Genomic DNA, 14,486 nt, shown 5'->3' on the forward strand with positions numbered 1-14,486 from the left:
AACACAGCCAAATGAATCAAAAGAGCAGAGGCACCAATCCGACTACATCTGGGATTCACTGCATCCTCCAAAGAGAGGCAAAGAAAACAGACCCCTGAGCCTGAGGAAGCAGGGGCTCCAATTGTGTTTCCAGGCTGTGAAACAGTGTGTCTGCCACCACACTTCTAAGTCCTAATGAAATTAAATGAACAGATCTACTCAGAGCACAAGGTACGTGTGCTCTACTGAAATAAACTCCACGCAAGTTTCTGTAGGCTTTAGTAACAGCGTTAGCACAAAGCAAACCCAGGCAGCAGCTCCCAACTCAGTGATGTGACAGTCACATTCCAATAAGTCATGTTCTACGACAATGCCATTCCCTACCACAGCGGATTCCTTCCCTGGGCTCCCCTTATAGTGCATGGTTAGTATTAGACAGGAGAGACAAGCAATTATAGACCCAAGGGGTTGTAACAAAGACCCACTTGCTGCCAGTACCTTAATCCCAAACATAAGTGATGTGCAATTGGAGACAAACTAACCCCCCCTTTTCTTTTTAAAATCTTTTTGCACACGAGTAACCTTAATTTCTGTGTTCACATATGACAAGCAAAAGTGACAGACAGTGCAGCCAAAACAGTTCATATATAACTTAGCTTTTTTTTTCATTTTCTTTTTTTTTTTTAGATAGATTCTCAAAGATGAATGTACCTGGGATGTGACTACGATGACATCTGTGAAGCAGAAATAAGCCACAAAACTTCCGAAGAGGAAGGAAAAAGAATCGATCCTTCAGGTTCTGCTTCTAAGGAGGAGGGTTTTACCCTCCAGGTGCAAAGGAAAATCTGGAACATCTTCACTTAGAGAAGCTGCTATTCAAACCAATTTCTTCCTCACCCTGCAGTAGTGCTTCAATTGGAATTATATTAGATGGGGTTTCAGGGCTTTGGAGGGACAGAAAGTCCGATACATCCATGGCACTTAACGTTTCAGTCTGTGAGTCTGAAGGGTTAACTATCTGACTGCTCTGCCCACATGAAGGCAAAGAGGAAGGAAGGGTCTGAGGCTGCAGCTGGGTAGCTGGCTGCTCCAAAGCTTTCGAATCAGGTGAGGAACATTCCTTCTTAATGGTGACTTTGTCCTTGGCAGAGTCTCGGCAGGCACACTGACACTGGCAGGCCTCCTCCTGCTTTATAATAATGACAGGAACACTGAGACCAATCTGCTGAACAGGGTTTCCTGAAGTGAAACAAGACAAAACACAACAGAACTACATAATTTCACAGCAGGGAGAGATAAATCATCTTTGTTAAGTTAGATTGGATGCCCCTGGCAGCAGAGATTACGTCTTACTTTGTCCAAGCACAGTGAATAGCTCTAGCAGATAATAAATAAGAAAAAGGTAGCAGGTACTCTGTTGATGAGCAACCTGTTCGGATTGAAGTCAGGCATTACGAGTCCGATTTACATTCTTTTTACATGGCACAGTAGGTCTCTTCTGACCTCCATTGTAAATTCTACAGCATAAAATCCAATGAAGTGGCATTCCGATGCCCCAGTCCCTAGGCACCAATCTTTGGAAAACGATGGTACAACATTACACCAGCAATTCCACTCCTTGACACCAACCCAGGCATTTTCCTGTTCATCCTCTCTAGTCTGCTTCCCTCCCCCTTCATGCTGCTCATGCTTCCTTCTCATTCCTCCTCTGCTGTTCTACCTGTCCAGCTACCCTCCATCTTTAAAATTTAAGTTTGAAACTTACCCAATTTCTCTTGCCCCTGAGTGATTCATCTTTGCAATGTAACCACCCTGTGCAGGGAGCATCCTATGGAGCAGAACTCCCACACCTGTGTACCGCACTGATGAGTCTCACAGACAGTGTTTACCAAACACAACCGCTGAACTGACCAAATTTCCCAGTTTACTACCTGTTTCACATCTTCATTTAAAAGAACAAAACCCAAATTATGTCCTTGCACTTGTCTTTTATTTTTCTAGATAAATTCCATTTAAATACTATTTTTAAGAATCTAATAATCTAATTTGTGAACCTGATTATCTTACAAGTTGTTAGAGAAACTGCTGTAGGAGAGATTTCAGCACAAACCTACGAGTCTACAGCAGATTGCCCTTAAACCCTCAGGAAGATTAAAAAAGAAGAGTTCAAAGCATTTTCTTCAACTTTTCTGCGATCAGTAAAATCACCACAAACCCTGGTCAAGCTAACCAGACTGCAAACAGTGAGAAAAGCAAGTTCAGTGTCAAGCATGCTTACCTGTGTTGCCAGCTACGGGTAATGCAGTGGTAAAAAACACCTTTTCTACTACTTTTGGAACTTGTGGCTTAAAAGGAAAAAAAAAAAAAAAGCATGAGTTGATTCCAATCAAATTTCTATTCTTCACATTCTAAAAGCTGTAATCAAAAGAAACAGCTACACACACCTTTCAAAGAGAACACACAGGAAACCAATACCAAAATCAGAACATTTTGTTCTGGGCTATGTTCTGGTTCTCCCACAACTCAGTGTTATTTCAGTAGCCCGAAAGATGGGGAGTAATCACCCTGCGCACTACGGGCTCGTTAACACAGCGTGTGGTTTCTGACAACTGAAGGACTGTGTTCCTGAAGTGCTGTGCTTGCTCATACTGTCTGTACCTGCAGCGATTCGTTCTTGACCATCTGACACCCAGAAAGTCTAAAGGTGCAACAGTATTCTTAAAGATAAAACACTGCAGTTCTCAGCTAGCCAGGTTTACCAGAGAACCAGAAACATCCTGTTTTTCCAGAAAACTTTTCATTATCTTTATCAGGCTAAATTAGGAAGAGACAGATTACAAAATATCTAAACAAAACTTCCCAGAGTCTTTTATGCTTCTACTTGTCAAAAGTAATAGATTAAATCCCATGTATGTTCTCATGCCACATGGTACACTGTCCTGGAAAAACCAACTGCAGTGAGAAGTCTGTCACTGGGGAAGAGACAGAAGCAAGACTTCATGCACCCTGGATTTCTCTATTTTCTATTTATTTCTCTAGTTTAGAGGTTTCGTTGGTGACGTGTTTACACCTATTAACAGGATAAGCATTATACAATCCTGCATCTTACAATTACACGTTAGATCCCCTTCCTTTCCAAAACCAAGGACTGGAGGAGGAAAGAGTTCAAGCTGTTTCAAAGCCGTGCTGGATATACCAACCATTTGTTCTTGGCTTTGCGGAGAACCAGTGGCACCATTCAAGATCCATTGTAAGTTCTGCTCTCCCATGACAATGCTGGACTGCAAAATAGCAGTGCTCTGAGAAGGAGTAATTGTTATAGTTGGATTACTGGTCAGAACAGGGTTCGCACCAACAGGCACAGTCTGAACTACAGCTGGTAGAGGCTCAGTGGCACTCGCTGCTGTTGGGGCAGATGCCCCAGCAACCACTGAAAGTCCCTGTACGATGGGCTGTGGTGGTGTCTGAGTGTGTTGCAGGAAGTCTTGGTGACTGGCTGCAAACTGTGTGCTGTGAGGGACAGGCACTTCTGGGGACTGTAAAACAGTTGCAGGATTTCCAAATGCAGCTTGCTGTGAGCTGGTTCCTATGGAGGAGGGAGCAGCAGGTGCTGCTGCTGAGGCTTGTAGTGCTGAATGCGAAGGTTCAGAGATGCCAAGCTGCAGTACAAGTGGAAGAGACAGGGATGCTGGGTCTCCTGTAGAAGGCGGAACAGCAGTGACTGACTCTGCATCGCCGTTAAAACCTTCAATCAAGGCAGCTGCCAGAAAAAAAAAAAGGAAAAAATACATCAGTCCTCGTGAGATCTGAATAAACAACATTTTCAATGAACTTGCCAGCTAGCTGATGGATTTCTGTTACATAAAGCATTCCTACTTACGCATCTTCAGGCTAGCACTCCAAAAACATGTAACACTAGACAGTGAAATCTAAAAGCAGCTCCAAATTCAGGAAGCTAATAATACTGAACACTAGACACAAGTTGAACAGCCTCATTAGCTCTAAGAAGCCCTTTTATGAGTGGATTTGTGCAGCTTCATCACGAGAGGAAGCTTGAAAACAACACTTATGTGGGAAGCCCAAGAGCATCAATGTCAGCATTGTACCAGAGAATGCTGAGTGCCCAGGCAGCTCCCCTGTCGCCATCCGGGCGTTACACCGTCCGTGAACCCAATGCATTTCAATACACAGAATTTCAACGCTGAACTTAACCTTAGGTGGCAAACAGAACTTTATGTTGGATGGCAATCTTCAGTCTGAAATGCTGAATTAAGTACATACACACAGAGGGAGGAAAAAGCTATCAAAAAGCTCTTCCAAAACAGTGCGGATAGAATTGTACCTGTCTGCTGAGAGTCGTCCTGATTTGTAGTATGATCTGGGCTCTGAAACATAGACTCAAAGATGCTTGCTGGTGAGATTGTGCTAAGGTCTTGTCCATGTGTCTGGCAAATAGAAAACAGAGGAAGACAAGAGCTAACATTATCTCGGGTCTCCTTAAAGTTTGCACAAATCCCAGTCAAGCAGCACATGAATGTCAGAAATACCTTTCCAATTAACCAGCCACCTTCAGAAAAGGCAACATATTTCACTTGCCTAGCGTAAAATTACAGTTGCTCTATTACCCACAATCAAATTTACCAACACCATCAGCAAATCCTTATGAAAATAAGTACGTCCTTCGAAAGGAAAGCACGTTCTTCTGCATCCACATTTTGTTTAACCCTTAGTTCCTGTAATACTCTGTCAGCAACTGACATTAATTTGTTCTTGGCTGTTTGTGAAAACTTTTCTGGAGCAGAAACAAAACAGCTCTGCTTCGATTATATCCTGGACTGTGCACTACTGTCACCCGCTGTTCTAGGAAAAGACAACATTATAGAAAGCTGTCTACTGCTTCCACGGGGAAGCACAAAGGAATGACACGGTCTCATCAGTATAATTCTCCATGTAAAATTTAAGCTCAGTCAACTGTTATCAATAAGCAAGAACAATTATTACAGTAAAATCAGAAGCAAAGCCTTTAAAACCAGGTTGAATTAAGCACTGAGGATGTTGGCGGAAAACCCCTCCGTTCTGCTTTTAGACAGAAACACTTATTTGTATTTCCATCATTCCAAAAAGGACAGCAATAATATATCACATTCACAGGCTCAAGAAGGTCTGTAGGAAACACAGGTTTTTGTTAATAAAGCCTCCTACAAACCACCTCAAAATACACAAAAAAGCCATATTCAGCACACTTAAAGCAAGTCCACCCAGTCACTTTTCTGTGAAAGAGCACGTCTCCTCCACTAGCAAAACGAAAGCCTGACGCAGAGCACGCTGCAGGCCTGCACAAGCGATACAGAAGCAGCCAGCCACACACATCTAATCTCCTGTTCTAGCTGACCGGACAAGCACGTGGCCAGAAAAAAGCAAAACCCGAAGTACGGGTGAGGCCATTCCGGGACAGTGACTCACTGGATTCGAGTTCTCCCGCAATTCTGAGTCTGTCGAGATGAGGCTTAAATCACTCAGACAAAGTGAGTGGCTTGTATCCTGTGAAGAAGAAAAAGAAATGGAGTTATATATTTTTAAAATAGTGCCAGAAATGTTTTATTTTACCTTTTAGAGACCATACAATTCTGTCTACACAGAATTTTTTTCAGCTATATGTGACCCAAGACTCAGTTCTACGTCACAGGAGCAGTATGGATGATGGTTGGACTGGATGATCTTAGAGGCCTTTTCCAACCTTAGTGATTCTGTGGTATTACGAAGCAAAGGGTATTTAGGATTCTTAACACCTCTATCACATCACTTCAAAATAAAAATGAAATAGGCTAGAATTTAATAGTGGCACAGGAACAAATCCGACTGTAGAAAATTAAAAGTTTAAACCTTAACAGTTTGTATTTATTTTAGCTCACACACTTATTACACAGTACTAACACATAAGAATCTACAGGGGCAGCATGAGAATATATACAATTACCTATAAGCTCATGTCAGTACTTGGCATACTCGTCAAAGCAGCAGTAGCCCAAGCATTAATTTTAATGTGATGAAAATGAAAAGATGAGCTTGTCTAAATAAAACTCGGTAACCAAATACCACACTAGAAGTTTCAGAAATCCTGCTTATTATCAGCACATCACAAACACAGCATGCGAGAACCACCCCTACGCTGCCATGCTGAACACCTGCAATTTCAGAACTGATGCTGAATTCTCCGTTCAAGAGAGGCACCCATGGATTTCTTCATGGGAGACGTGGCACCAAGTAGTTACAATTCCCTTTGAAAACCCCAGCCTTAAACGTTACGCCTTTAGAACAAGCTACAGACCAAATAATTTCTTTCCTGAAATGGTGTTATCTCCATCTAACACAGAAGCATTAGGAAGAAGTGCCACTAACCTCAGACACGTTGTTATTGGGAAGTGCATTATAGGAATGTCCTTTCTCATGCCCTTTCATGTGACTCTTGAGACTATATTGTGTACTAAAAGTCTTCTCACAGCCGTTGCTGGGACAGAAGAAGGGCTTCTCCCCTGCAGGCAGCACAAAACACACAACAAACTCAGAGACACTGTACGAGACATGTACTTTTAAAGCACACAGAGTGGTGTATTTGTACAAATAAGATTATTTAATGCCCCTTGATGCATTCAGCATTCTTGGGAGTCTTGCAGATAAACTTCCACTTCAGCACCTGAGCTGACAAGAACACAACAGTGAATTTTTATGCATCATTACTGATCCATTCGTGAAACGCTCATGGAATTCAAGACCTGTCAAGCACAAATGGAAGTGCAGAGATGGAATATTAGGGATTGCCCTGACCCAGGCCCAGGAGTTAGCCCTTGGCCTTGTTAAACTTCATGAGGTTCACATGGACATGCCCCCCAGCCTGTCAAGGCTCCTCTGGAGAGCATCCCTTCCCCCAAACACATCAACTGCACCACTCAGCTTGGTGTCACCCGCATATCATACAGAATTATAAATACATACTAGGATTCTGAGAGTTAGTATAAACTGAATAAGCTCAACAAAAGAAAAAAACCAAACCGTTGGGACTTACCAGTGTGTGTCCTAACATGTGTTTTAAGGTGGTGGCTTGCAGCAAAAGCCTTTCCACAGCCATCATGCTCACACCTGAATGAGGCATCACAGAAGAGTTAGCATTAGGCTTCTTTGATGCATTAGTTACCACCCTAGATCATGCTCAGTAATAGTCCCAGGACTCTGAGAAGCAGGCCTACTGCCAATCTGTGGCAGAAATCCGGCATCGCCCCATGTGCTACACAGACAGTTGGGCTTTGAACAGCACTGTCACATTCAAGCGTGAAGTCAGCACAGGGGGGCCCTGCTTCATGGAATAAACACTGCATCACAGCAGAGAAGCAGCAATAGGTCTTAAGAACAGGCTCATCGTGGCACCCATTTACATTTAAACAATCGCTTGACTACTATCACCTTTGAAGACAGTCATTTCACCCACTTGTACAGGCAACTGAGGCAGCTCTAGAACCAACATGCTCAAATGCTAGCCGCCTTCACTCTGTTCTCATGAAAACAGCTTTTCATTCAGGACAGCAATAGCTGCGTTTTGGCACTGGCAGCCCACTACATAAACCCACAGAAGTAAAAACTGCCACCCAGCAACCTACCGAAATGGCTTTTCTCCTGTGTGTGTCCGAATGTGCTTCCTCAGGTCACTGTGCGTTGTGAAGTATTTACTGCAGCCTTCTGATTCACAGTTAAATGTTTTCCCTGTGTGAAGCCTCTGATGTGCTTTCAACCTGAAAAGCATGCCAAAAAATTTAAAAAAATCACTCTGGTGACTTGTAGGGTGAGACAGCCCCTCCCTGAGGCAGGCAAGGCGTTCATCAAATGTGCAGGACAAGGTCTAAGGCATAACTTATTCTGCACTGGAGGGAACTAGCATATGAAGGTAACTCGTAGCACCGCTGAAGTCCTCAGGCAAATCTGACAGTTCCTTGTGTTTGTGCACCACCTTCAACACTACTGTAATATAAATAACCCAAGTATGTCATCAGAGGCTCTGTCATCCTACTCTTGGTATCACACTTGCACGTTTTGTGGGGGGTTTATATTCATATCTGTACCTGGCAGAAGTGTAGCAACTGTAGTCAGACACAAACAAAAAGTAGACGCAACGGGCAAAACAGCAGCAGCCACATCTACGAGCAAACTAGGCAGAGACTTCCTACCTGTACAGTGTATTGAATGCCTTTTCACAGCCCTGCACATCACATTCAAACGGCTTTTCCTTCGTGTGCACTCGAACGTGGATTTTGAGGCTGTAGGAGGTAAGAAAGGCCTTGCCACAGCCTTCCTGATTGCAGACAAAAGTGTATTCCCCACGATGTGTCTTTTGGTGAGTGCGCAGGTTTCCGGCAGTGCTGTAGGTGCGCGGACAGCCCTCAAAGGTGCACTGGTATCTCTTCACCTAAGAGACAAAATGCTGCACACTTAATTTTTAAGCCTTTCTGGAATTCAAACCGGGTAGAACTACAGTTAAACATCAAAGACAATGAAATAGATTTTGACCCCAAAGGCAAAAAAAAAAAGTTCATTGCCATTTAATTATCAGATTTCTTAATATTTCTGCTGCACTGCATGAGGAAGGAGTGGCACACACTGGAAAGCATGCTGACAGCTGACCTTATCGAACAGTAATCTAACAGAAGGGGAAAAAAGGAAAACCAATCTGAAATGTTTCTACCTAAAAATCTGATAAAATAGCCTCTTGGCATCCTTTCCAATTATCAAACCTATCCACTTTGTAGCACCTGCATTTCATTTGGGTGCTTCTAGCAGAGCTACTTATTTGTAGAGGAGGAAGACAGGGGAAAACATACTTTCAGAACCCGAGCCTCAAAAGTACTGCCCCGTGTGCCAAATTCCCATTAACACCGTGGAGAATTCTAGTTTTCACCATCTCCCATGGTCTAACCATCAGTTCATTTGCTATTTATCTCAAAAGGTGCCTTCATTGTGCTTTGTTGTCCTCTTCTGTGTTTACTGCAATAGTCCATGCCTGAAGTGTAATGAACCAAGCAAGGTGCTTGACACCAAAAAAACACATGGTACGGATTTCTCAGCCAGCCGTCTAGATCACCAGGAAACGTTTTCACATTGAACTTGGTAGCCTTCCCAGCTTCCGCAACAGGCAGAAAAAGACCATGTAGAAGCTTCCAGTGTGCAAGTCTAACGCTTAATTAAACTCATTCTCTCTTGTGAAGCAGAAGGAATAAGCCATCTGATATGCTTGAATAAATTTATCTTCATCATTAATTATCAGACTGACAGCTTTCATTTGACTGCTGCGGTTGAGAAACCTGAGCATCTGAAAGTGATTACAGAGCTCAAGAGAGGACTTGATAGTTGACAGGCAAGAAGCAGAAGAGTACTCCAAAAGATGTCGATCTGGAAATGTTTAGAAAGGCAATGCAAACTCACAACAGAGCCATCAGAACTTGCAGGTTTAGCACTCTAACAACTAGTCAGGAAGACAGTGCAGCAAGACATAAGCAGCAATTTTCCTCTTTTCCAAGGCACAAAGCACCTGTCTGACAGCACCTCGTATTCCTGCTCAGAAGAGGCTGCACTCTGCTTCCAGAATACCAGATACTGAATGGGGGGTTGATACCAGGAGAGTCAGACGAACACTACATAACTAGTGTGTAACACACAAATCTCTAACCATCTCACAACTCAACGACTGTTCCTTATATAGCCCCATCAGGAAAGAGCATTTGATAATCACAGTTCTTTACTACCACAGCTGAGAACAGAATAACATGGGATACCTTGATCTACTGTCAGGGAAGTATAAAATCATTTTATTTGAAGTCATGCTCCTCTCACAAGAACAGGAATTTAGGTAGATGTGTTAAGTAGGAGTAACACCAAAATCACATCATTCTTGGCGTGCTTAATTAAGAACCGATTTTTAATCCTTCCATAAAGTAACTAATTCAATTAATGCTTTGTGTAGCATCACATAAATGAAAAACAATGGGCCATCAGTAAAACCATGAGATCTGTAAATTACTCTCAAACACCTTTGATTTTTGTCCAAAAATTGTCTCCTATTGTTGTGCTACAACGGCACCAGAGCGAGGACAGCCAAGGGGATATGGAACACATCCTTTATTATGCTCAGTTGTCGGTGCTGCTGAAGACCATATCAGTGCTCTAAGGCCCAAAGGTACACACTTTCAGGTTCTGTTTCTCAAACAGTCAAGGTAACAGCCCTGAGCAGTGTCAGTCTGAGCCACGTGCACTCCGCATTTCCTCTTAAGAGCATGCCTTAAGATCCTACATCGAGTACCCAAGAACGGAGGCACCCAATGGATATTTCATTGCAGGTTTTCACTCCTCTCTCTGTACACAGGTTTAATGCCTTCACAACAGCAACTACAGAATGAGGATCTAAAGCACAAAGGCAGGCGTCTCGGAGCTGGAGCAACTGGTTTACTCAGACCCAGGGCCTACCTGCCTAGATCACCTCTAGAATAAGGGTAGCCTGGGAAACGAGCTCGTCAGTAAGTGCAGGGATTTCAGTTCACTAAACCCAATCAGAATCCAACAGCTTCATGTGTCATACGGTGCCCTGGCACTGACTCGTACCAGGTAAAATCTGGGTTCTAAATGGCTCTCCATAAGAAAGAGAGACATAAAGCCTCTCAGTTACTTCCGACCTATTTTGTAGGGGACAAAACTGCCCGTAGGACCCCTTTAAGAAAGCTTTATAAAATCTGAGTATATAGGAGCTGCGTAACCTCTTGTGTAGTTTCAACCCACATAGTCTCTTGTTGATACAACAGGCTGGCATCTACCTTCACCTTCCTTTGTTAAAACCTTAGTATTTGGAGACTATTCACATAGGTCAGACATACAAGAGATCCTTACACAGAGCACAGAAATAAGTCCTAGTAAGACTGAGAGAAAATTGCCTATACTAAAGGGCTTATTAAAACCTACAGGTCAGGAGCCGTACTGTCAAAACCCCAAAAGTTTTTCTTTTTTAAAATATTTTGCCCTGCTGAAGGGCCGCTCCTTATGAATAAATACCCAAGCATTACAATACAGTTACAACATAATTAAGAATTTTGGTTGTGTGGAGTCCCAAAACCCAAGAGCATAGACCGCGAGTAGACACAGGGTCAGAAAGTATGTTTTATCAGACAAGAAGGGGCACATGATCTTCACCAGGGCTCATCACATTCAGTACAATGCAGGTACCAGTACTGAAGTGTCCCCTGTTAGAGTTTTAAGGCAGATGGGAATGAATGTTTTACATACTGCATTCCAGGACATTCCACAGTAATTCCTGTAATACACAAGCCACCTGACACAGACATTAACTATACCTGAAAGTGAGGAGTCTGTTAAGCTTTCTAGCTGTTTACATTTAGGTCTAGGAAGTGAAAGAGGAGGATAATATTAATTAAGGACTTGGTTCCTAGCTGCCAATGCACATATTTAAAGGAAGATGGCAGTACCACTTTCAGTTTTATGGCCTTAACTACGACAAAGGCCTTCCGGCGCTTCCCCTTTCCTCAAAGACCAAATCTTTATTTCAAAAATTATTCCGCAGGCAGAAACAATACTACTACAATGTTGTACGCAAAATAAAACCCTCTGTAAAGCAGCAAAGCATTTAATTCTCTTTTCACATTAGGAACATAAGCACATCAAATAAGCACTGATTATACATGTAAAATTATGAAGATATTGACCTTCAAAGACTCGCAGTTGCAGCAGCAAGTACTCAAGACTATCGCCATTCACAAGCAACAGCAAAAAAGAAACATGGCAGCAGCAGGAAAACACACAGATGGCTGGGACTGGAAGCATACAGAACAAGTTGCTTTGAAGACAAAGGCCATGGCTGCACCACATACGCTTTTTGCTCAGGACAGTTTGCTGTCTCTCCCACGGAGACGCACCAGAGGGAAGCTAGAAGAGTCTGAATTAAGCTTTTACCTTAGAAGTAGGAACTAATTGTCCATTAACCAACAAGGCTGGCAAAAGCAGAGCCTGACACGCTGTGCCAAGGTCTACTTAAAGTGTTCAGTTTGCCTTTAACTCATCTGCGCTTATGAGATTCCACTTAAACTGATAATTTTTCTGTCATCATTGAACAAAAAAATTAGGAAATTTGAAATACTATAATCACATTTGAAAGACTATAATCACATTTATTCTTACAGACAGAATTAGAGCGGGAGAAGCACAATATAAGAAAAGGAAGTTAAAGGTAATTAATGACGTGTAAAGCCCTCTTTTGCTTCAAGAATGTATAAGGCTGTCCTGACAATTTAAGACTTTAAAACAGTTAACTGCTACAGATGTTTTGAAAGTATCAAATAACTGGATCATTCTAGAGATGAACCAAATGTTCAGGGATTGTAGGGCTTTCCCATCCCCAGAGAACTTATCAAGCAATTGAAACAGCCGGACAAAAAGGGCTTTTACAAGACGGAAGAGTGTCACATATGCTTAGGGCTTATTTCCACTGCACTCCAATTATAAATTCAGGCAAAGGATTTCATTAGGAAACTCCAGGTCCTACAATTCTCTTTTAAAAGGAGGGGTGAAGAAATAAAATCAGTTTAATTGCCTGTGCAGCCATCAACACCTGCTTAGCCAGTACACACTGCTCTCTAGATGCTACAGACCACGAGCTGCTCACCCTAGAAAAAGAAAAGAAAGGACCGATATGACTGACATACAAAAATTAAATATTTTAGCAGCTAAGAAGGTAGAATACAGCGGCTGCTAATACAAATAATAACAGAGCAAAAGGGAGTTCCTTCAATTTAAATGGGCTTATTGAGCAAACCTGAGTCCAGAAGTCTCATAATTGCAGAGCTGATCTCCTACAGTCCCATTTCCTCACTGCCGAGCGAGCGATAATGAAGGTTCCCTGCTAAGCTAAATTATTCAGAGCATTCAAACCCGGCTTCCTTTCTCAGCAAGGGCTCATTTCTGCAATTCTCTCTTACACTGAGTATCAGTTACACAGCTAGTTGATACTATTACCACTGATACTAGCACAGGCTCTTGTATAGATACTCCCTAATTTAACTCAGAAAGGCCAAAAAAGAACCACAAAGTTGTCTCTGTGTTGGTATTTCAGTCAACTTTGCATTGCTTTTGCACCTAAAAAGCAAGAACCCCAAGGCAGTCTGCACAAGCCCCCAACTCTTTGCATGCAGGTAGTATTTACTAGGAAAAGAGAATTAAGAGTAATCACCATTTTAAGTATGTAAGCTGACTTGAGCTTTCAAAATACAACAGATAGTAGTTTAAAGCTTCCCTAATTTTCTTCTCACAGCTTTCCCTGTGAGTGATGCAATAAGGCTACAACTAATTTTCAGTTCAGCATCTTAAGTTTCATACTTTAACTACTGCCAACGGTCTGGAATGTAACCTGCAACTCAGCTGACCTTTTCTCAAGAATGTGGTTAACCACAGACTAACAGAGTTCATGTTCTTATTAGTTATCTCTGAACTCGGGAAACAATTTCCCAAGCAAATGAAAAAGACCATGAAAATCACATATGCTGCTAAAATAAGCTCATTTTCAGTATCATACTCTCCTGCTATCTAGTGTTACTGCACATCAAAAAGCGCTTCCTGGCTGCCTCACACGAAAGCAGCAGAGTATTTAGAGTGAAGATCAACAATGCTCACAGCTTTGCTGCTGACCCACTAAGTGACTGTGAGAAACAGTTATACCAATCAGTACAAAGTGTTACTAACGGTAACAGTGGATTTAACAGAGTGCAATTCGCTCTGTTACACAGTAACCTTTAAGAACAAGGGAAACTTCTGTCTTCCTCCCAGCAAGCAGTTTTAGCAACACACACTTTCAAAGCATTTAGGGTCATCAGGTGAAAAGCAACCACAATAAGCATAAAATTCAGAATCACATTTAGATACTTACTTCTTTAAGTTTAGTTTCTGGGCATTCAGACTGCAAAGTGAGCGTTGCTCCTTCGATATTTCTTGGCATAGGAGTTGAACCAGGATTTATTGTTAGATGAATCTGATCTGGAGAAATAATATGTTGCACATAACCCTGGGACATTCCTTCATGATCTGCTATTAAATGAAATCCTTCTTCATGACCCTCAGGTAAAAAAGGCAAGTGATCACCACATTGTCCTTCATCCTCATCATCTTCCAATACACTGTGGTCCTGCTCTATTAGAACAGTTGTCCTGTCATAGACGGTCCCAGATGATGAAGAAACCAGCCCGTTTTTATCAGCAAACCTCATCATATTGTCATCTTGGGCTAAATCGTCTTCCTCCACTTCGTAGTAGATAACATTGCCTTCAGGACTGTTCTCCCCCATGGCTCACAACCTCTCAGTGCGACATCGTGAAGTTAGACCGTAACAACTCATCTGCAACAGAAGGACGGGCGGCGGGGGGTCAGGCGGCCTTGCCCCAGTCGCGCCGGGCCGGGCCAGGCCAGGCCCC

General features: G+C 42.5%; 1 protein-coding gene across 1 annotated transcript; it reads right to left on the reverse strand.

The window, feature by feature from the left end:
- Positions 1-651: 651 nt before the first annotated feature.
- On the reverse strand, positions 652-14,464 carry MTF1 (metal-regulatory transcription factor 1). Its single transcript, XM_010153575.1, has 10 exons — positions 13,946-14,464; positions 8,196-8,434; positions 7,632-7,763; positions 7,043-7,116; positions 6,379-6,512; positions 5,443-5,520; positions 4,322-4,424; positions 3,180-3,739; positions 2,258-2,324; positions 652-1,218 (listed from the first exon to the last, which is right to left on the reverse strand). Exons 1-10 carry the CDS (start codon positions 14,357-14,359, stop codon positions 836-838), a joined length of 2,184 nt encoding a protein of 727 aa, XP_010151877.1. The 5' UTR covers positions 14,360-14,464; the 3' UTR covers positions 652-835.
- Between the last annotated feature and the right edge of the window lie 22 nt (positions 14,465-14,486).

The sequence above is a fragment of the Eurypyga helias genome, unplaced genomic scaffold (assembly GCF_000690775.1).
Source record: "Eurypyga helias isolate BGI_N326 unplaced genomic scaffold, ASM69077v1 Scaffold16716, whole genome shotgun sequence".
In the NCBI taxonomy this organism is placed as follows: domain Eukaryota; kingdom Metazoa; phylum Chordata; class Aves; order Eurypygiformes; family Eurypygidae; genus Eurypyga; species Eurypyga helias.

What these genes read in the sequence shown, in the direction of transcription:
- MTF1 (XM_010153575.1), bottom strand. Translation starts at nt 14,359, where the DNA reads ATGGGGGAGAACAGTCCTGAAGGCAATGTTATCTACTACGAAGTGGAG. An exon ending in ACATGTTAGGACACACACTG is followed by an intron (nt 6,513 to 7,042) that starts GTAAGTCCCAAC and finishes TGCTGCCTGCAG; the next exon opens with GGGAGAAGCCCTTCTTCTGT. An exon ending in CGCAAAGCCAAGAACAAATG is followed by an intron (nt 2,325 to 3,179) that starts GTTGGTATATCC and finishes TTTCCTTTTAAG; the next exon opens with CCACAAGTTCCAAAAGTAGT.